General features: G+C 34.2%; 2 protein-coding genes across 6 annotated transcripts; both read left to right on the top strand.

Moving 5' to 3' along the window:
• The first annotated feature begins 7,059 nt into the window (after positions 1-7,059).
• LOC109021530 (ATG8-interacting protein 2-like) lies at positions 7,060-11,852 on the top strand. 2 transcript variants are annotated; one of them, XM_019004172.2, is made up of 3 exons: positions 7,060-7,226; positions 9,009-9,860; positions 11,526-11,852. In XM_019004172.2, the coding sequence occupies exons 2-3, from the start codon at positions 9,021-9,023 to the stop codon at positions 11,628-11,630; spliced, it is 945 nt and encodes a 314-aa protein (XP_018859717.1). In that variant the 5' UTR covers positions 7,060-7,226; positions 9,009-9,020; the 3' UTR covers positions 11,631-11,852. The 2 variants fall into 2 exon arrangements, with proteins under 2 accessions (XP_018859717.1, XP_018859718.1); XM_019004173.2 differs by having other exon boundaries at positions 9,006-9,860.
• Positions 11,853-13,948: 2,096 nt separating this feature from the next.
• LOC109021533 (origin of replication complex subunit 5) lies at positions 13,949-18,614 on the top strand. Of its 4 annotated transcripts, none has more exons than XM_019004178.2 (6): positions 13,949-14,340; positions 14,593-14,662; positions 15,654-16,519; positions 16,621-17,040; positions 17,728-18,043; positions 18,124-18,614. In XM_019004178.2, the coding sequence occupies exons 3-6, from the start codon at positions 15,690-15,692 to the stop codon at positions 18,172-18,174; spliced, it is 1,617 nt and encodes a 538-aa protein (XP_018859723.2). In that variant the 5' UTR covers positions 13,949-14,340; positions 14,593-14,662; positions 15,654-15,689; the 3' UTR covers positions 18,175-18,614. The 4 variants fall into 4 exon arrangements, with proteins under 4 accessions (XP_018859723.2, XP_018859726.2, XP_035547270.1 ...); XM_019004181.2 differs by having other exon boundaries at positions 13,969-14,340; positions 14,596-14,662; positions 18,124-18,552; XM_035691377.1 differs by having other exon boundaries at positions 13,969-14,340; positions 15,644-16,519; positions 18,124-18,552.
• Positions 18,615-21,630: the final 3,016 nt, after the last annotated feature.

Genomic DNA, 21,630 nt, shown 5'->3' with positions numbered 1-21,630 from the left:
CCAAGTCAGTGCTCATGGAGCAGCAAATTGTCCTGAAGATAAGCTTATATGGACAAAGCTTCCTGATGGGAAGTACAAACTTAACTGGAATGCTACTTTAAATGAGTCTTTGAGAGTGATAGGCATCAGAGCCATTATGAGGGACTGCCAAGGTATGGTATTGGAAACTATCAGATCAAGAAGAAACTTAAGAGTTTCACCCTTCACTGCCGAAGCCTATGCAATGTTGATGGCAATCCTTTTCTGCAAGGACATAGGAGTTACAAACATTGTCCTTGAAGGGGACTCCCTGCAGGTGGTTAAACAGATGCAGAGCTCAGTCAGGGACTGGAGTCTTGGTGGTCTAATTCTTGAAGACGCTAAAGCTATACTGAAGCCCTTCCCTGGCTGGAGTATTGGGCACACAAGAAGGGATGCTAATATGGCAGCTCATTTGATAGCCAAGGATGCCCTTAATAGTGCAAAAGATTTATTCTTCCTTGAATGTATTCCAAGCTGAGCATATTATTTGTAAGGAACAATGTAATACATTTGCTTGAGGAATATATATGATCTTTGATTTTAAAAAAAAAAAAAAAAAACTCTCCTTTCCACTTCAGCAAACCCACGACAGTTATCCGATCGTAACTCATCCTCTATGTCTATAATACACTCAACACCATCTCCAAGATCATATACCATTCTGAACCCTAACAAAAACTATTAAAATCCCTAACACTTGCTCAACCGAAGCATTAACTCCACAATGGCCCAACTATACAAATCCATAACTATCACTAGGTATTCAATCATCTAAAATCCCTCTCGACAATGCCACTTCAACATGCTCAGATTTTTTCCAAATATCTATGATCCATTAAAATCACCAACATTTTATCAAACCAATCATCAACTCAACACTAGTAAGGTCTAGGGATTTACCTACTGTTAATGGTGACCTAGATCTAGTTTGAGGAGAGCAAGGGTATGCAACGTGCACTCGAGCTTGACAGCATGGAACTTTCGTTCGACTGGGTCATAGTGGCAATGTGCACGGTGGAGTTTCTATTATGGTGACAACATGAAATGTGTGGTTGGTGAGAAAGAGTGATAGAGAACATGAAAGGGGCAAAGAGACAAAGACAGGGACAAAGTGGGGCAAAGGAAGCTTACTAGGGTGCAGTGAGGCTTCATAGAATCAAAGACAATGCAACTCAGCATTAGGTGTGGCAAAAAATAAAGAGATAGAGGAACTGAGACGTACCTTGGTGGCATGCAACGACGCATTGGCTCAATGGCCTTCGCTAGTCACCAAGGAGATCTTAATCACAGAGACAGAGAGAGAGAGAGAGAGAGAGAGAGAGAGAGAGAGAGAGAGAGATGGATGGAGGACTTACTATCGTGGCTTGGCATGGCATTGCCATCGATGACGGGAAAGATAGAGGTGGCAGCGCTGGATGTTCCACGGTGTGAAAATGTGCAGAGAGAAAGAAAAGAGAGTGTTGGGATGGGGAAATAAGGGCTTGGTGCGGCGGAGCTTCACAGTGTCGGTAGTCAGAATTGTGGCAAGCGGCGCAGTACGAATTGAGACAGACGACGTGGCGATGGGTGCGGCGGTGAACGGCAATCACAAGGAAGAAAATGAGAGAGAGAGAGAGAGAGAGAGAGAGAGAGAGAGAGAGAGAAGGCAGAGAGAGGTGTTGAGGGGTGTCTGTGCAGGAGGAGAGAAAAGGAGAGACACAGAGGATGAGATGAATGGAGAGAGTGGAATAGGGAGAAGGAAAGTAACGTAAATGGGAAGAAGAATGAGGTTCCATAATGGAGATGAGGCATCAAGAAAAAGGGGAAAAGTGAATGAAAGGGGATAGTCAAAACTCTAAGGGACTAAACGGTGCATTGCACTCTTAGGCTAGATTTAAAGACATTGGGTCTTTGGGCTTGAGCCTATAATCAGCTGGGTCATTACAATGAGTGGCACTTGGGGTGGTCGGGTGTCTAATGTTGATTTACACCAGCCATTAAACAGATGCCACGTGCAGATTTGATTAAGAATAGAACAACATGCAGCAAATCCCAATTTTACAGTCTGAAGATCTCTCAAAACGTCATGCCAGAAGCTCCCAAAAAGCAGATCATTTCATCTAATGAAGATGCCACATGACTTTTAAATTTCAGTACCAAAAAATATGATTTTGTCGGACATAAAAGGTCATTTGTCGGATAGTGCAGGAAAATCTGATTTTGAATAGAAACCAAAAAAATTTGCCTAGGGCTAGGGTTCGACCTTGGAGAAAGGAAGAAGGTTCAGCTGCGAATTTGGAGAGGGAGACACTCACTCACGATGGCAATTCCATGGAAACATCTTCAGTTCGATTTCGTTGATGGCCACGAAGAGGAGATGCAAAGGAAGGTTCAGCTTCAGAACAAAATATAATTCTTCAGTACGCACCATTTTGCAAGGCTGAAAGGAGGAGCACATTTTTCATCTTTAGCAAGGAGCCCGTGCGCACCGTTTCATTTAACCAGCCACGTTGATTTCGTGCGCAAAGGGGTCCCCGAAATGCATTACATTCAGCTTTTGCCTTTATAGAAAAAACCATTTTTAGAATCATCTTGCTTGATTTCTGGTCAAGCCCATTTCCTTTGCGAGTATAATTTTTTTAGATTCCTTTGGGTAATTGGTGAAATAAGGTGAGAATTAGTAAACTAAAACTTTTCAATATAATAGCAAAGAGGATAGAAGTAGAATTTGAGAAATTAATTGTTGAGGGACATATGGATGAAGGAAGTGCTCAAAGAGCCAGGCACGTAGAATTAAATGGAGCTCTCAGGAAGCCCCCTTTGAGGCCTCCAAGCATGTCGCATCACACCAAACTGCTAAAGAGCCATTTGTTGCCTCAAATGCTGATTTACATAGCGAAGATGAGGTATCCCTCCTCCTTGACCACACAAGGAAGTATCTTTCCCAAGGTTTCCCTGGGTAGCTTGTATTTGACCCATGATTGCATCACGTAAACAGCACTCCGTAAAAATTATATATGTGAACTTTGAATCGGCTCACCTTCGAATCAGGATCCTTGGAATCGGGATGGGAGAACAATAACTTTGAATCTCAGGATCTTTCAAATCGAAAGAATAAGAAAGGGAGGGAAGAGAAAGAGCAGGGATTCAGGATGAGAGAGGGAAAGGAAGTTGCAGGGAATCGAGAGAGGAGAGAGAGAGGAGAGGGAAAGGAATTTTAGTTACTCCGTGAGGTACGTGCATTGGAAGAGAAATAAATCTTATACGTGGTGCGCTCTTATTGGCCAGTGTGAAATTGGGTATTTACACCCGTCCGGTTGTGAGTTTTTCTCCATTACAATCTCCACATCTTAAAAAAATTTCATTCTTGAAATTTGTACCCTGTGACTATAATTAATCCCCAAGGGTCAATAATCTATAAATCCATCTTCCATGGATTCTTCCATTATGACTATAACTAATCCCCAAGGGTCAATAATCTATAAATCCATCTTCTATGGATTATTCCATTATGACCATAACTAATTCCTCCAGTAACACATCATGCCTACAGTCCTATTGTAGTCAAACATACCCTACAACACTCATGATCCTAATAATTATTACCTCATAATTTAGGTATCGTTTAATTACATAGATGAGATAAAAAAATATGTGAATAATAATGAAATAATTTAAGAATAGTAACTAAATAGTATAGGTTAAGATATTTTATGAAATTTTGAAAAATGAGATAGAAAAAGTTGAATAAAAATATTATAAAATTAAAATATTATTTTTATTTTGAAATTTGAAAAAATTGAATTATTTTTTGTGTTTTGTTTGGAAATTTGAGAAATTTGCAATAATTAAATGAAAAACTTAAAATTTAAAATTTTGAAATTGAAAAATATTTGTATTTAAATAGAGTTTTAATATTAAGATGATATGAAATAAAATAGTATGTGAAACCAAATAGGGCCTTAGATTACCCTGTCCATTTTTTATGCCTAAGGTTCAACTTCCAAGTCTCTATCGCACTCACTTTTGTTAGTTGCTAGTCTTTTCTAATGTTAACCATTAATAACCATAAAATGGTATTGCAACACAATCATGTATAGTCCCAAATCTTAAATTCATAAGTGATATCAAATCACAACTAATTCCTCAAGATCCTCATTAAATTTTACTCTGAAACCATCATATTACTAAATACCACACTTCTACTGTACACTTTGATAACTTCACTAAAATGCCTAAAGCTAAGACCTCTTTAATCATCTCAACACCTATGGGAAAAACCACGACCACACTGTTAACGTCTAAATTTGTACAATTAAATTGGAATGGAAGAAAGAGTCATTTTTTGCCAATGAAGGTGATTCGGTCTAAGCCGGTGTGGTCAAAAAGCCCACAGACGTGATTTGGGTGTCGATACAGTGCTCGTACGTACATCCATAAAAATAAGAAATAAATAAATAATAAAATATAAATAAAATGATAAGCATACAAATTTACATAGTTCGGCATAAAATTCTACGTTCATGGGTCATTTGCATGAGAATACACTATGATGGTGATATTACAATCTCTCACAACCTCACATTTCTTTCACTATAATGGATGAAATTGAAAAATCTGAAAGTTGAAACAGAAGCGATCCTTATTGAGGGATGAGATCTTTGGAGTCATTGTGTGACTTCTGTCCGTAGTGGAGTCTGTCCAAATCTAAGGAGATTTTTTTTTTTCTTTTATAGAGATCTCTTTTATTTCTTAGAGTAATTGAGTCAAACTTATCTTATAATTTGTTTTTTTCTTTTACGTCTAAGTCGAGTTGTTTTATCTTTGGGTTTGAATATTGGCCTTAAATTCTTGGCTACTGACTTTATACCCAACACACACATTGATAGAAATAGACTTCGTCTCCCAAAACCATAAACACTCACACGTGTTCCTAGATTGTCTCTCTCATCCCTAAGTCAGAGTAATTCTACATACAACCGTGAAGTGCGTAACCGCCGCGTAATCGCTTTGAAAAAGAGTAGGATCCACTATTAAAAAATTAATTTTTTTTATGTGGGTCCCATGTTTTATTCATTTTTTTCAAAACGATTACGCGGCGGTTACGCAATTCACGGTTGTAAGTATATTTTCTTTATGTTGGGTAGAGAATAGGTTTAATTCATTCTTTGGAAGGGAAGGTAAGCAAAAGCCAAAGTATCAATGGGCCATCCACAACATCTTCGTACATACCCCTCATAGAAAAAGGACATCTTAAAAAGAGATGCTTCGTTATTTCAAACTAACAGATGGTTCTTCACATGGCAGATACCAAGTTGGGAAATCAGCATCAAGGGGCCACCAACTAACTTTCGGCATGTCTTGTAGCTTTCCATGATTTTTTCTAGTTTGTCTAGAAGGAACTTCATTATTTTTTATCAGCAATCATTTGTACATAGACAAAATAAACAGGGGGCAGTCCACCGTTTTCTTCCTAGGTTTATACGCAAATTATTTATAAAAAAAAAAATTATATATTGATATGACTTAATGTAATACGTCAGATATATTTATACTAAAAATAAGTTTATAATATGATAGATCACATTAAATTATATCATTTTGTAAACTTTATTATAAAAAAAATTTTTGTAATGTTTGTTTGAGGTATTTGTTGCAATCTTCCCCCTTCTCATATTGTACTTTGAAATTGTATTAAATTTATTTTTGTTGTAAAAAAATTATCCATTGCATTAGAGTCCTATACTTTGTAGTAGATCCTTTAGGTCTCGTTTGGATTTGAAGATGAGTTGTAAATAATAGTGAGATAAATTGTGAATAATAGTTAAGACGTGAATGGATCGAAGATCAACTAGCTTATCTTATTATTGTATTGAGCATTTTCCTTTTATTGATTAGGGAAATAAAATACTAATATCGTATTGACAAGATAAAATAATTAAATACTTTGAGAATATGAATAAGGTGGTATCCATGTCTTATCAAGTAATGATATATTAACTATTTTGAGTAGTGAAGTATTCTCAGTTATTCTAAGAATTTTTATATACTTTTTATTATTATTCACTATTATTTAATATACTATTATTATTTTTTATTACTATTCACAGAATACCTGAGAATATCTTACTACTCAAACGCAATCTTATTTCTAGTGTTTCCTATTACAACCCTCGATGACTTTTTTTTTGTTTTTTTTTAACAGTTTTTCTATAATTGGAAAAGAAAACAACAAGAGAGAACAATCATGCACTTAACATGTGAATTTTGGTCCCATCATCATCGTCTTTGCCATCCTTTATTTGATTTTCTTCTATATGCCCGTACTTGAAGAATAACAACAAGGATGATCATTATTTTTTGAGTTCCTCTCTTTGTAAGTCAGTGCGGGCAATGTCGAGAATATGCCATTCATACCTACTTATAAGTACTTTTTTTTTTAATAATATAAGTTACAAGTCGATATAGTGGACACATCCTCCACGTTGTTTACATGTAATTGTTTGATTTGTAAGAAAATTTAATTTTAAATAATTTTTTTTTATAAATTAAATTATGAGATATAAATAGTATAGAATGTGCCATTGTAACGCCTTAATGGAAGGACCAAATAATATGATCTATACTCTAAAAAAACTAGTCAATGATACAATTAGAACCTCATTGAAACTTTATAAAGAGCAATAACTTTTCATTCACAAGTAATGTGAGATCTCATTCATTACTTACTCTTATTCTTATTATATGAGATATCACAATTATTTACGTCAACTTTTAAATTGAGCATAGTATTACATATAATCAAAGAATTCCTAAGTTTTTTATACTTGAATAAAAGTTAAAACAATTTAAAATTAGTCATAATTTAATAATCTAATGTTCACAAAAAAATTATTTAATAAACAATTTTTGCAAACACGTAGCGCGGCAAAGCTTGTACGTTGAAATTACTAAGAACTCGTCCTCACGCAACATACGCGCGTCGCCAAAGAAAGTTCCTTCCTCTCCGTACACGCAAACGCAATAATTACCGGTTTAGGGGCAGTAACCAGTTACCATAGCCGGTCAAGCTGATTTCTCTGGGAGCCACGCTTACCGATACTACCGGTTTTCTTCATCTCTATCCCCGACCCCGAGAGACAGCTCGGTATAAGAAATCTATTCTCTACGCACTTCGAGGTAGTTCCAAGTTCAACCTCATCGGAACGTCGTTTTTTTCATCTCCGGTTAGCCCAATCTTGTGTTCTAGTTTGCTCGTTCGATTACGTTTCTGTGTCTATCTCTCTCTGCCTAGTCTAATTCTCATCGATTCTTGCCGTGGAATTCGGTTCTTTGATTGTTGATTTTTTGTTCTTTTTATAGTTTCGCGATCTGTTTGGTGATTCATATCGTGATTGGACCTGTATGTCTACTTTTGTGCGACTATATTAACTATTTCCAATATACTTATTCATATACCGAGTAGAATTGATCTGGCGTGAATGGAGCGTTGTTGTTGGATAACGCTTAATTTGTTTGAGGAATTGGAGTTATATTTGGTTAGAGGAATTTTCGAAAAGAAGAAGTTTTTTGTATTTTTGTTTATATAATGATCGCTAATGAAGTTTCTAACATGGAATTGGATTTTTTAAATCTTTTTGAGTAGGAAGTGCATCATAGCTCTTCAATATTTTTTGAACTTTTTTTGTAAGTAGTCGAATTTTTATTGAATAACGTAGTCAAGTACACAGGATGTTTACATTTTAATTTATTGAGAGAAACAAATTAGTTGTGTGATTGCTTATAAAAATAAAAACATATTAGTGTGTGATTATTGAGTCCTAGGATTGAGACGAGTTTCTGTTCTTCTGGTTGTTTTGATGGGCTATTTTTTATTAGGGAAAATTATCTTTTGCAATTACAGTTGTTATTTATTTGTTTGAGTCACTAGTGTTGTCAATGATGGCTAGAGGCGTAAATGAGGTAAGTTCGAACAAGTAGTGGGTGGTCAAATCCGGTTCATATAATTTTTATTTGAAGATGAATCGAGCTCAAGTTTATCACCCCATTACATTTTATGTAAAACATCTATTTGTTATTCAAAAAAGTTCGAGCTTATTAACGAGCAACTTAGGCGTCGTTTGGATATCAAAACCATCTTAACTCATCTCATCGAATCATTACAACTTTTTCAAATTCCCAAACAAAATACAATAAACAATTCAACCTTTTCAAATCCTAAAACAAAATTAATATTAAAAAATAATATTCTAACAATATTTTATTCAACTTTCAACTTTCATCTCAATTCACTATCCAAACCTCCCTTTAATCTCGATAAAATAAATTATTTATTTTGTATTTTATAACTTTATCTACAAATTTTGGCAAACAATCTTTGAGTTTTGTAAATATCTTTATATAGTATGTACATATATATATGCACCTATCATTGATATTAAGCATTATGTCTATGAGGATTCAAGCAACACATATAGTATTTAGAACATAATTTCCTCGTATCGATATTCAAAATGATGAAGTTAAAGATAAGGCTATAAAAATATCAATAAATCATTTGAGTTTATAAGAGTCGAGATGAGCTTAATCCGAGTAGTATCATTTAATAATTGATTAAAAAAATTTATTCGCAAAAGGTTTATTTAATAAACGAATTGAGCCAAACTCGAGTTTGACTGAGTTGATATTGAATGACTTGTCGAGTAGTCTTGTTTATTTACAGCTCTATTGATAGCTGTGTACAGTTTATTTAATCCTCTCATTTGTTTTAATGACAAGAAAGAAAGGGTAAGTACATCTGAAGTTATTTTATTTTCAAAGTACCCTCAACTCTTAAGGGCTTCTGTATGGTCTGTTAAACGAAGTTAATTTTTTTTATCATGGTAAGACAGCACTACCATTAGGTTTTCTGTTTTAATACCATGTTCAGCACCAAATTAATATTTTATTGCTCTTTGACTATGATTTTAATTTCAAGTTTCATTCTGGCAATTGTTAATGGTTAGAAGTAAGGACAGAGGATGGCAGATAACGAGGGAGGGGAAAATGCCTCGCGTGGGACTGATTGGGAAGTAGTGTCACTTACAGCATCAGCATATGCTGCTGCCCCAGGCCCAAAAGAAGTTGAACTGAAGGATGATGACGACAATAATGCTTACCGAGAGGATGATGGTGCAGAAACATCTCATGCTTTGTTGATGTCTGGTCACTTTGTCTTTCCACACACTAAGCATGAAAATTTGCCATTGGAACTTGATGACAGTGAGATTCATAACGAAGAAGGCAAAAAGGAAGCAGTATCTGATCTTGATGCTGTAAAAGCTGGTAGATCAAGTGGAAAGGATGAAGAAAATTGGACTTTTAAAGATATAACTGTACCAGATGAGTTCCCAGGAATGCAGTTCTTTGATGAGAAGGGTAGTAAGTTATCCATCCATGGTACAGAGTTTGAGGAAGGCACTACTCTCCAAGTTTTAAATTTGGTTGAAAAGGAGCAAAGTATATTTAGTGCTGCTACATATGGTTCTTTACACAATGACACAGCTATTGGTGGTTCATCCACATATGATGAGAATGAGCCCGTTCCTAGACTAAATGAGCAAGGCTTAGATTTTTCTCCAGACATTTCATTATCCCCAACGCCTGCAAAAGACAATAAACATGATGGGTCTGACCTTCCTTGTGGTGCTTGGTGGAAGAGAAGGGTTGCTTCCTTGTATGCTCATGCAAAAGAGGCAAATACATTTTGGTCTATTTTCATTGCGGCGGCTGTCATGGGTTTTGTAATACTTGGGCAGAGATGGCAGCAGGAAGGATGGCAAGCTTTGCAAATTAAGTGGCAGATCAGCATCAATGATGAGGTATGTTAATTAATTGATTATGTATTCAATTTTTTTCTAATCATGCTTATGCTTTCAAGTGAGTGGGATGCTCTGTTATGCCATTTGGTAGAAAATGTATTGCATGTTCTATTGGTTTATTGAAATATGATAAGGAACGAGTTTTGCTCTTTTGCCTCGTAAGATTCTCAAGGAGGTCCGGCACTAGGCCTTTTTGTGTGAAAATTAATAGAATCTGAAGCTGCAAGGGTATAAACAGCCTATGATGTGTGTATGTGTGTTTATGAGCAGCATGAGTTAACCAATTACGACATTTGGGATAACAGTAACCAATTATTAAGCTGCTGGTGCTTAAGGTGTAGCTTGGTTTTGGTTGTTTTGTCACAAAAGATCCTTAAATTATTTTTATGGATTGGTCTATGGTTAGAAGTTTTATATCAAAATAACTGTAGTAGGTTTATGATTTTGTTTGGATTTATAACTTATTCATCCTAATGTACGAGATGGATAAAGTATATTGATAGCAAAACAAGACGTAATTTTGAACGGAAAAATGTAATTTCCACATTGCATGATGTGAAGGCTAGGGGCACTAGTGTAGGTTTATGGTTTTATTTGGATTTATAACTTAATTCATTCAATTAACCATTAATCTCTGATGGTCAATGGCACAAGTTTTTCATATTTTGATCCCATTTTCGGTTGACTAGTAGAGGATGGAGTTAAGATTAAAGGATAGAGAAATGAGGTTTTGAATTATGAAACACTAGGCGGTTTGGACAGTGAGATGAGAATTTTTGGTTTTAGATGAAAGTTTAAAATATTATTTTTTAATATTGTTATTGTTATTGTTTTGGGATTTGAAAATTTAGCATTGAGATTTGAAAAAGTTGAATTATTTATTATATTTTGTGTAGGAATTTGAAAAAGTTGTAATGATGAGATGAGACGAGATGAGAATTTTGTGTCTCATCCCACTTGCCAAATGTACATTATCACTCGAAGTTCTGCATCTCTCCGTATAAAATGATTTTCTGCCACATTGGCAATCCTCTCTCCTTAATGCCTTGTGTTAATTTAGTGCATTTGCATCCACCACTTTCTTATTAAAATCCACGTTTCAAAAATTTCTCTACTAGAACAATTTCTGATTAACCACTCTTTTGACAAGACAAGGAAAAAAAAATTTACTGACGTAAAGGTTTGAATCTGGTGAGGTCCACTTGTTTGTTATGCTCCTATTATAAAATATAATTGATATGTATGTTTGTATCTACATGGTATCTCAATATATATATATATATATTATGTTTTTTAACATTCTTAATCCCTAAGTTATTTTCCGTGTGAAGAGTCAGTTTTTGTTACGTTTTTACTGCAAGCCATATTATTATTATTAGTTTTATATTTATATTTATATTTATATCATTATTGTTGCATGTTATGTATACTAATACACTTGGGATTGTTGTAGATCTATCCTACACTTTAGTTTATAGGCTTTCTATCAATGATTTAATCCTGCTTGTAGAACGTAACTTATGTTTAATTGGATCCAAATCTTGTGCATAAATCTCTGTTTATTCCTGGATGCTACTTGCCCCCCTCCCCCCTCTTTTTCCCTTTAACCTTGTCTTATCCTGACGTTTATTTTTTTCTTCTCTCTTTTTGAACTGATATTGAAAGAGGAGGGGCAGGATGCTGGGTCCTATATCTCGACTTAAAGATGTGATTGTAGGTGGCCACCGTCGTGGTTCCGTGATCAGGGGCAGCTCCTCAAGCAAGGCTTAAGATGATGATGATGATGATGATGATGATGATGAAAAAGCTAGAGAAAGAGACATGTTAGGTTTATGAAGTGCTACTTGTTGCTGAGTGTGGTTCCATGCACCTATTTTTCTTATGACAAGCTGAATGGTATATTATGTAAATTTGATATTGTTCCGAACTTTGATGGTATTTTCTTCAGAGTTGTTTTGTATAGTTTTGGGAAATCATTCATCCTTTCAAAAAGTTGAGCTGCCTATATTTTCATTACAAGCACAAAGAAAGAAAGGAAAAAAAAAAAACCTTTTTAGTGTGTGGTTGTGCGCATGCCATCTTCAACGCATGTGGCCACCATGTTCCACTAGACCTGTTCATCCGAGCCGAGTTTTTTTCCGGCCTGGTCTGGAACCCGGATTTGAAACCTGGGTTCCAAGCTGGATATACCTGGGTACCTGATCTGGAATCCGAATAAACAGTATTATGTTCTACTATTTTTCGTTCTCTAAAATAACTGCACACCACTATGTACTTCGCCGATCCCCTCACTATTGCATTGCTTGGGAATTTTAGGTGATTTTAGTTATTTCATTTATTTCTTATTTAACTTTTTTATGTGTAATTTGTTGTCTTTTTTTGTTGTCTCATACTTGCCACCCTCCTCCAGCCACCTCGTATCACCACTTCCAACAGCTTGTATACGCCTAGAATCTCCAACTCCCTCACTAACCATCCTTTATTTACAGTGACCACCTCGGCATGAACTTTTTCAATGTTCATTTGATTAATGTAGGATCATCCTACAGCAGACAAAAAAATGGTCTTCAAAGCAGTCTATTTCTCAATTACGAATCGAAATATGGAATGGAACTATTAAGTTTCAATTTTCAATTTGTTTTTCTATTTCATGCAGTGTGACTTTTATTTTGAGATCTTTATTGGGTTTTCCCACAGTCCTCTCCCTCTTATTACCTTTAATTTTACTTATTTTAATATTACCAAAAAAAAAAAAAAAAAAATTCTATCCAATGTGGCATAACAATTTAGATGAGTTAATGCCGATGAAAATGACATCACATCATGATTGAAGTTGTTGCTCCAAATAATTTTCTCTTTAAACAAAAAATTAGTTGACTTTTGAGGCTATTAACTAAAGGTTTGAATAGTGAATTTAGATGAGATAAAAGTTAAAAATTGAATAAAATATTATTATAATATTATTTTTATTTTAAGATTTAGAAAAATTGAATTGTTTAATATATTTTTTTAAAAAATTTAAGAAAATTATAATGATTAGATAAGATAAGTTGAATTTTTTTTTAAATCCAAACAAGACCTAAATTATCAATCGATATTAGGGTAACTAAACTTCAACTGGAAATTTAGAAAAACCAATACCAATAGTAGAATGAATTATATATATACATGCGATAATTGTCAATAAAATGATGATGAGGATGGGTAGGAGAAAGAAACTAAAATTTTTCTGTAACACCAAGGGTTGATAAAAAGGGAATAAAAAAAACCTATATTCAATATTCATGACCAAAAAAAAAAAGTAGAATTTTTGAAAAATAGGGAAAAAAAAAAGGAATTAGAAAAGTTTTTTTAGGGGGTTGTTTTTGGAAATGTACTCGAAGGGAACTATGTTAAAGTGGTGCAGTTATCCGCGCCAAATAAAAGCTCATTGGCGGGAAACGTTTTCGTTTTTGTTTCCTTGCATTTTCTTTTCTTTTTAGTTTTCTCAAATTTACTAACTTGGAGTTTAATAATAATGTTAGATACAAATTTAACACGCGTGAGTTTTGCACTCTTTTTTAAAAAAATAAAAATGAGATTTATTATTAAAAAATAATCTTTTGTTTAAATTTTATATTTACTCAATTTTTAAAAAAATACATAAAATTTATACATTTGAAAATTATAAATATTATTTTTCTTCATTTAAAGTCTACAAAAATCTGGAGCACACTAATTACATGAGCACATGTATTAATAAGATTTTTAAAAATAAGTTTATTTATAAGTGTTTTTATTATAAAATTAAACATGTTATTAATGTAAAAACTCGACACATTAATATACATAAAAAATTTATTAATATTTTAATTCAAAATCGAAAGTATTAAATGCAGTCATGAGTGTGCAAGCGTTGTACAGTTATTTTAAAAAAAAATAAATATAAAATTTACATGAAAAAAAATTAATTTTTTATAAATAAATCTCACTCTTTTTTAAAATAATTATACGATATTTACGTATTTTACGACAGTACTTAATTTTACTCTTAAATAATTGTTATCTAAATGTAATATAACAATCAATTATTAATACGGCGTAAGAGCATTGTTATCTAAATGCAAATGCAAATGCAAATGCAAAAGCAAAAGCGCTCTCTCTTCCCCCTCGATTTTTCCTCTGTGAAGTAGTTGCTCTTCCCTCGGTTTGTTGCTCCCGCATTGGATTGTCTCAGTTTCTTTCACAATTTTCTCTCCATTTTCGGTCTCGTGCAACCCCATTGTTTCCAGCCCAAAATCTGAAATCACTTCGCCCGTTTCCTTCGCACGAAAGCCACTCAAGCCATCTGGTCCAGATCTCTGACCTAGAGTCTCTGTTTCCTTCGCACAAAAGCCATTCCAGTCGTTTCTCGTCGACGCAGCACTACTCAAGGCAAAGAGAAGACATTGAAGCTGCTCAGAGATGGAGGCGCCTTGATGCAGCCGAGGCCCAACTCAAGGTCCCTCCTCCTCTCCTACCCATCTAATCTGACCAAATCGTGACCCCCTTCGTGTGTTTTAGTTTTTATTTAGTTTTTTTTTTGGATTCTCTAATTGGTTTATGATTAATTTTTCATGATAATCAGATTGATTTTGTGGATCAGAAAACTCATTTTTCATCTGGTTTATTAATAATTTATTAGTTAGGCTCTGTTTCTTTCTTGGAAAAGTGGCGTCCTATTTCACTTTGCATTTGGGTTTCATCGCAGCAGCAGCCCCTCGCAGCAACACCACTTCGTCGCAGCAGCACCAGCACATCCTGCCGTGAGTTTGGAAAAATAGGTAAGTATGTTTGAAATTTGTTTTACCGTGATGTTGGTTGAATTTGTATATTTTTCTCAATTCTGTCTACAAACACAGTGAGAGGGGAAAAGATTTATTGTTTGTCTTCCATGTATAAAGCTGGATTGACACTTACATATACTTCTAGAACAATAAGAACAAACGAATGTGAACACTTATATATATGGCAAGTTATTTTTTGTTTTTTTCCCCTTTCTTGAAAATTCGCCTGTTGCACTCCAGGATCGTGTCTACAAGATTTATTTCATTTGTATTACTTCTGCTTGGTCTTTGTGAAGTTGGAGTGAGAGTGGAGTGAAGTGGTCTTTGTGAAGATGAAGTGCTATTCAGGAAGCTAATTAATTGATAAATTAATGCAAAACTAATGCAAATTCAATAAGTGTTCTTGATAAATTAATTGAATCATTTACCGTGAAGTTAGGATTATGGTAGTCATCTTTGTGCACTGTTTGTAAAGTACTAAAAAGAGGATGTGTTGGAGTATCATATCGGCCCATGCATAAATCAAGACCTCCAACAAATGCCATGATCTTTGTTTAGACTTAATTTACGAGTTTTCTTCCTGAATTGACAGTTTGTTTAGACTTAATATACGACACAATGCTGGATTGATATGATACTGACTTTGTTTTCCTTGTTAAATTTTGCATTTAGGGAAAATTAAAAACATTTCAACGTCTCTTTTTAATCTTTTACCCAAAACTATCCCATTCGCTGAGAATTTTCAGTTCGAGTTCACCTGAAGAGAAAATTTTCTATGTAGTCACTGAAGGCATTCCTTCCATTTTCGCCATTTCATTCCAATTTAATTTTGAACACTTGGATGTTTTTTTATTAACATTTTTATCTTTCATTTACTCTACCTTTCTTTTGATTGCCTGCTGATTTTGAATGTTTCTTAGTGTGCTTTCGTATGCTTGTATTGTTGTAATTTTTTCTCCTAAATTGAGAATTTCTTAGTTTTTCACAGAATAGAATCTTTTTTCGCCCCTGCAAGTTTTATTAGATGGGTAAGGAGGAAAGCCCACGAATTACCAGAAGAACAACAAGGTCTTCCTGTTCTACTCCTGTTGCCAACAATGTGGTTGAAACAATGAAAACAAGTGATGAATCTCTCACGACCAATGACCTTGTGTTTGGAGAGGACCCCATTACCTTGGATGATCTATTATCTAGCTTTCCAAGTAGACGAGCTCAGATTCTTGAACTTGTGCGCCTTTTGGGTCCCTCTAATTCTCCCATGCTTCCTCTCTTTATTTATGGAGGTCCTTCTACTGGGAAAACCAGTATCATTCTACAGACGTTCAGGCATCTCAACCGCTCTTTTGTTTATTCAAGTTGTCTTACTTGTTATAGTCCTCGTATCCTGTTTGAATCAATTTTGAATCAACTGATGCTTCATAGAAAAAATGCAATGAATGGTTATTCAAGTGTAAAGCGCTGTGAAAAGCCCGCTGATTTTGTTAATTTTCTCCGTGAAGCCTTGAGTAATGTCATAAATAATCTTATGGGGAACTCAGGAAAATTGAACACCAAAAGATTGGTTGGACAAGCTCATGGAAATACAGTCTACCTAATATTCGACAATTTGGAGCTTGTTAGAGCATGGGATAAAAGTTCCACCATATTACCTTTTCTGTTCAATCTCTATGATGTTCTGAAGATGCCTGAGTTGGGTCTAATCTTTGTGAGTAACACGTCGCCTGATACATATTACTCAAGTATGGGTTACATAGAACCCGTGCCTGTTTATTTTCCCGATTACACAGAAGATGATCTTCGTCAAATATTCATGAGAAACCAAGCAAACCGGAAGGTTTATTCATCCTTTCTTGAGTAAGAATAAATTTTTAATTTGAATTCTCTTTATATCGCATGCCTGATCTTCTGTTTGATATATTGTGTAATGAACTTGAGTTTTGTTTCTTGTCAAACAGTGTTGTACTAAGGCCTTTCTGCAGAATTACTAGAAGGGTGGATGAATTATCTACTGCCTTTGCACCATTATTTGCAAAATATTGTGAACCTTTAAGTGACTTGGGAGTTGTTCCCAGAGAAGAACTGAAGAGAAGATTGTTTAGTCATCTTCAGCCACATATTGCTTCTTCTCTGAATGAGGTATTTAAGATTTCATCTCAGCCTTCCCCTGAAGCTGAATCCAACAAGGAGATGAAGCAGAAGGGCAGCAGGAGAAGATTCGCAGGATGTGAAGAAATTGATGAGTTAGATTTTCACATGTCAACTTCAGCAAAATATCTCCTTATATCAGCATTTCTTGCATCAAGAAACCCAGCTACCCTTGACGCCTCACTTTTTGATTCAATGGGTGGTTTTGACAACCGAAAACGAAAGAGGAAGTAAGTGCATTAAAGCTTGACATTCAATCTATGATGTATAAGTCTATTCTGTTGGATATAGTCAGAGTTTTCAGATTTTGAAAGTACTCACTCTGAAGTAGGATAGCATGTATAAGTCTATTATGGTTTTTAGTTTGTGATGGCTAACTTCAATCCATGCTTTTTTGGTGCTTGTTATGATATAATATTGATTTTCCAATGCCTATTTGAATATCTCTCTCCTAGGATGGCTCCCATGGACCTTGCCTTGGTGAGGTTCAATGTAAAAAAAAAAAAATATTTCTAACATTACTTGAAAATCTAATATTCTATTAGGACCAAACAATGATTGACAGCTAATCAACCGATACCCATCTTCATTTTTGTAATATTGATTTTCTGTTTGCCTTTTGTTTTGATTTTTTATGTAGGATCTGGCCACTTTTAAACTAATATTTACAAATTGACTGCCTATATAATTATTTGCTTGGTGTCACCCTTTATAATGAACATATCGAGCTCGTGTCTAATGTCTCATACAAAGGCCAGGTAGGAAGAGAACGCCAGGCATCAGTCCACTACAAGAATGATAGAGAATTGAACTCCCTAGGAGTTTTTACAATCCCAAGCCGTTTGCTTTTGTTTCACCTACTATCATGTGCATGCCTTGCTTGCATAATTTCATCTTCTATGCATGTTCATGCTTAGGTCCTCTCAAAAGTCACTGGAGCAGAAGGAAACTGCAGAACAGGAATTACTGATGAAAGGACCAGGAACTTTTCCGTTGGAGAGGTTATTAGCCATATTTCAGTGTATCACATCTGTAGCAGAAGGTTCAATCGACGAAGAGGAGCAAGAAAATGAAGGGTTAGGAGTTCAACGTGGGGATGGTGGACTCATGTCTGATGTTCTGTTGCAACTATCCAGTCTCTGCAATGCTAATTTTATCATTAAAGGAGGAAGCTGCCCATTGGAGGGTTCAACTCGATATCGATCAACGGTGTCTGAAGAAATGGTTCTCAAGGTAGTTTTTGCGACTCATATTATGTAGATTTTTTATTTGCGTCAACTCTCTTTTACTTCTAATATTGAAGTGTTTCACAGGTGGCAAGGAGTCTTAAGTTCCCTTTGTCGAAGTATTTGTATAGAAGATAATAATCTGTGATGTGGAAGCTACTTGTAACATGGTCATGAAATCAAAAATATCTTCCATAGAAAGTTTCTGAAGAAAAAGCTCAGATGCTTATAATCTCTAGCACAGCCTCTGCAATGGTGATCATCATCATGAGTGTTGAATGGACAACACAAAATAACTGGTTTTGAGTGGACATATATACGTACTGATTATTGTTGTCCATTGGATGGATGAAGTCGGGGGCACTCGTTACTTCGGGACTGGAAAATAAAAGGTCAAGTAGCTAACTAATCCCTGTTGTTTCTCATACCTAATCTCTATCTTTTTGGATGTGGTGAAGGGTGTAGTAATAGGTGTTGATAATTTTGATAGGGAATATTGATATTTGAATTAACAAATTCGACCAAATTACTATATATATATATTATATTAACTTTCCTTTCAATAAAAATGATTTTTATAACTGATTGATTGTTCATTTAATAAAGTTCAAAAAAAAAAAACCCCATTTGGTCACTTTTTGGTCTAATCTGTTAGTCCGAGTAGCAAGCAGTCATGTCTAATATGGATAGTACACTCAAATGTCAAGAATATTGAATGAGGGTGTTCGTCAAGTTTTTGAAGTTAAAAAGGGTGTAGATGATTTTTTAGTTTCAGGTACTGAAACGCATAAAACGCCTAACTAAATGGAGAAGTGTGGTCTCCCTCCTCGTGTAATAAAATTAATGTGATAACATTCATGTCTACTATATCTAATATATGTGGTAGAGGTAGCGGCATTAATGGTGTAATACGAACCAAAAGACTTGGGCAGAAGAAAAAGAGTGGTAATAGATCATCATCGAGGAATTAAGCTGGCATTTCTTAAGTTATTTATTTTATTTTATGTGAGAATTTGAGAAAATAAGATTTTCGAGACACGATTGTCTTAAGGCTCGTTTGTTTTCAGAGATGAGATGAGATTAAAGTTAAAAAATTGAATAAATTATTGTTAAAATATATTTTTTAATATTATTTTTATTTTGAGATTTGAAAAAGTTAAATTGTTTATTTTATTTTATATTGGAAGTTGAAAAAATTGTAATAATTAGATGAGATGAGATGTTTTCTGAAAATAAACAAAGTCTTAGCTGCTGCTAGGGAAGGTCACATGCATTCATGGAGCCTTGAAATTTGCTAGAAGAATCTTGTAGAATTTGAGAGAGAGAGAGAGAGAGAGAGAGATGGGGTAGTAGCTCAATAATTTAAGTACGTACGTAGTGGCTGTAAATTACAAAGAGAGCGAGCAAGCAGCAGCAGCAGCATTGTGAATATTTATTTATGTTTCTTCTAATTCTCTGAAAACAACGGCAAGTAGGCCGCAAGGATTTGATTGAAAACAACGGCCGAGGATTTAGCGACAATCTGAGTACTGCATATTACGCCATGCATGATGTCTGTCTAAAAGCATGCATTCATGAGCCATTTTAATTACTTTGAATGCTGAAACAGCATATCACGATGACGATGCTACTTTGCTTGCTAGCCCGGGTAAAAGAATATGGAAAATGGATCTATGCGAGTCATGTTTTCAATAATTCCAAACCCTAGACCTCTTTATGCAATTTTGTAGACCTATTCATGATATTGTTACATGTTAGCCAATCTCAATTATTAATTATTAACGTACACAAAATTAATTATAATGTGAGATCAATTCTCTATCTAATAAACGCGAGCATGATATATAGCACATGATGATATTATTGTTAAAAAAGACGCACGTGTGCTACTGCTACATCAAAATAGGTAGGGGTGAAAAAAATATTTTGTGAGTCGGTTGGTCCAATACCGCGTTCGGTACCGGTTTCATTTTTCTCAAAATCGGTTGAAATTGGTTCAGTTCCAATTTTTCTTTTTCTAACAATACTGGACCGGTTTATATATATATTTTAATTTTTTATATTGTACAAAATATGTTTTATATAATTTTTTTTATATCATATATAATGATATATAAAATAATTTGTATTATATGATAAATTATTAATTAATATAATATTAAATTTTAAAATCCTATATGAATAAATATATATTATCACTATAGTCTATAATACAATTATAATATATATTATAATCTACTACAATACATTATCACTATATTATTATATATTATAATGCATATACTATATAATATATCAAAAAAACTAGACAAAATTGATAAAATCGGAAGTATCGATTTAGGGGTGTAATAGGTGCGCACGGTATCGACTTTTCAAATCTAAAAATCGCTATATATCAGTTCGATTCTAAAATACGTTCAAAATAGACCAAATCGAACCGATTATACTTTTAAAAATAGTAAAAAAAAAAAAAATAAGGCCAATGTCACATCAAAATTTAAATATATATTAATTGGAATTTTGCAGCATGCAACGGCACTTCTCTCTCTCTAATTTCATGCTAAATTTTCTGATTACAAGCAAGTAGAGAAGTCTAGAAATATGAAGAATTGGTATGAAATATATAATAGGGAAACGAAAATAGTTATACGTTAGTTTGTGGAGGTTGAGGATTTAGAGGAGATTATTAATTACCTCAAGTAGTAGTACTTGATTTATTCAAAAAAAAAGTAGTAGTACGTGATAAGGGGAAAGAAAGTAGTAATAAAGACGATCCAACCATAATATAATATAATTAAACAACAGTCCACCTAGATCTTACTAGCTAGCTACATTAATTAATGTCTTTTCAAATATATTTCAACAATTCTAATTAATTAATAAAGCAGTTGCATGCATGCGTTGAAAAGGTGCTTACCGCCCGGAATGACCCCTGATCTCTCTCTCTCTCTCTCTATAAATATATATATATATATAGGTTGCTATATATATAATTGCTAGATTTAATTATGATATATTGCAATAGACAGCACAGAAGTAGTCTATTATTTTAATTAGGCTGTACGTATTACGTAATTAATTATAAGAATTCAATTATTTATATATAATTATATATATGCGCTGCTTAATTATAGAGTCTACTAGATCAGTCTGAAATTTGGTACTCATCTCTCTGATCTCTCGATTAATTTCTGCGTGTCTCAGTTTTGCGTTGCATGTTTGCAGATTTGGTTGCTTGATGATCTCGGCCTGCGCATTCATGTCTGATTATCTCGATAATTACTAGTATGGCCATGCACATAGTATGCATGGCACCAGTAGTAGTATATACCGCACGTACAAATTAAGGATAAATTCAACTTCTCCATCAACCAGTAGTACTACTACTCCCGCGTGAGATCGATTGAAATATTCTCAAACTATACGATTTGCATGCATGTGGTTTAGAAACTTGAAAAAATCATGCAACTTAAGCTTACTACTTAAGATCAGTCTAATTACTTTGTTTAGGATTGGATTTGCTTATTATATACGTACGTACCTTCCTATATATATATATTTATAGAGAGAGAGAGAGAGAGAGAGAGAGAGAGA

The sequence above is a fragment of the Juglans regia genome, chromosome 7 (genome assembly GCF_001411555.2).
Source record: "Juglans regia cultivar Chandler chromosome 7, Walnut 2.0, whole genome shotgun sequence".
NCBI classification, from domain to species: domain Eukaryota; kingdom Viridiplantae; phylum Streptophyta; class Magnoliopsida; order Fagales; family Juglandaceae; genus Juglans; species Juglans regia.
This window is presented reverse-complemented; position numbering and strand designations above follow the sequence as displayed.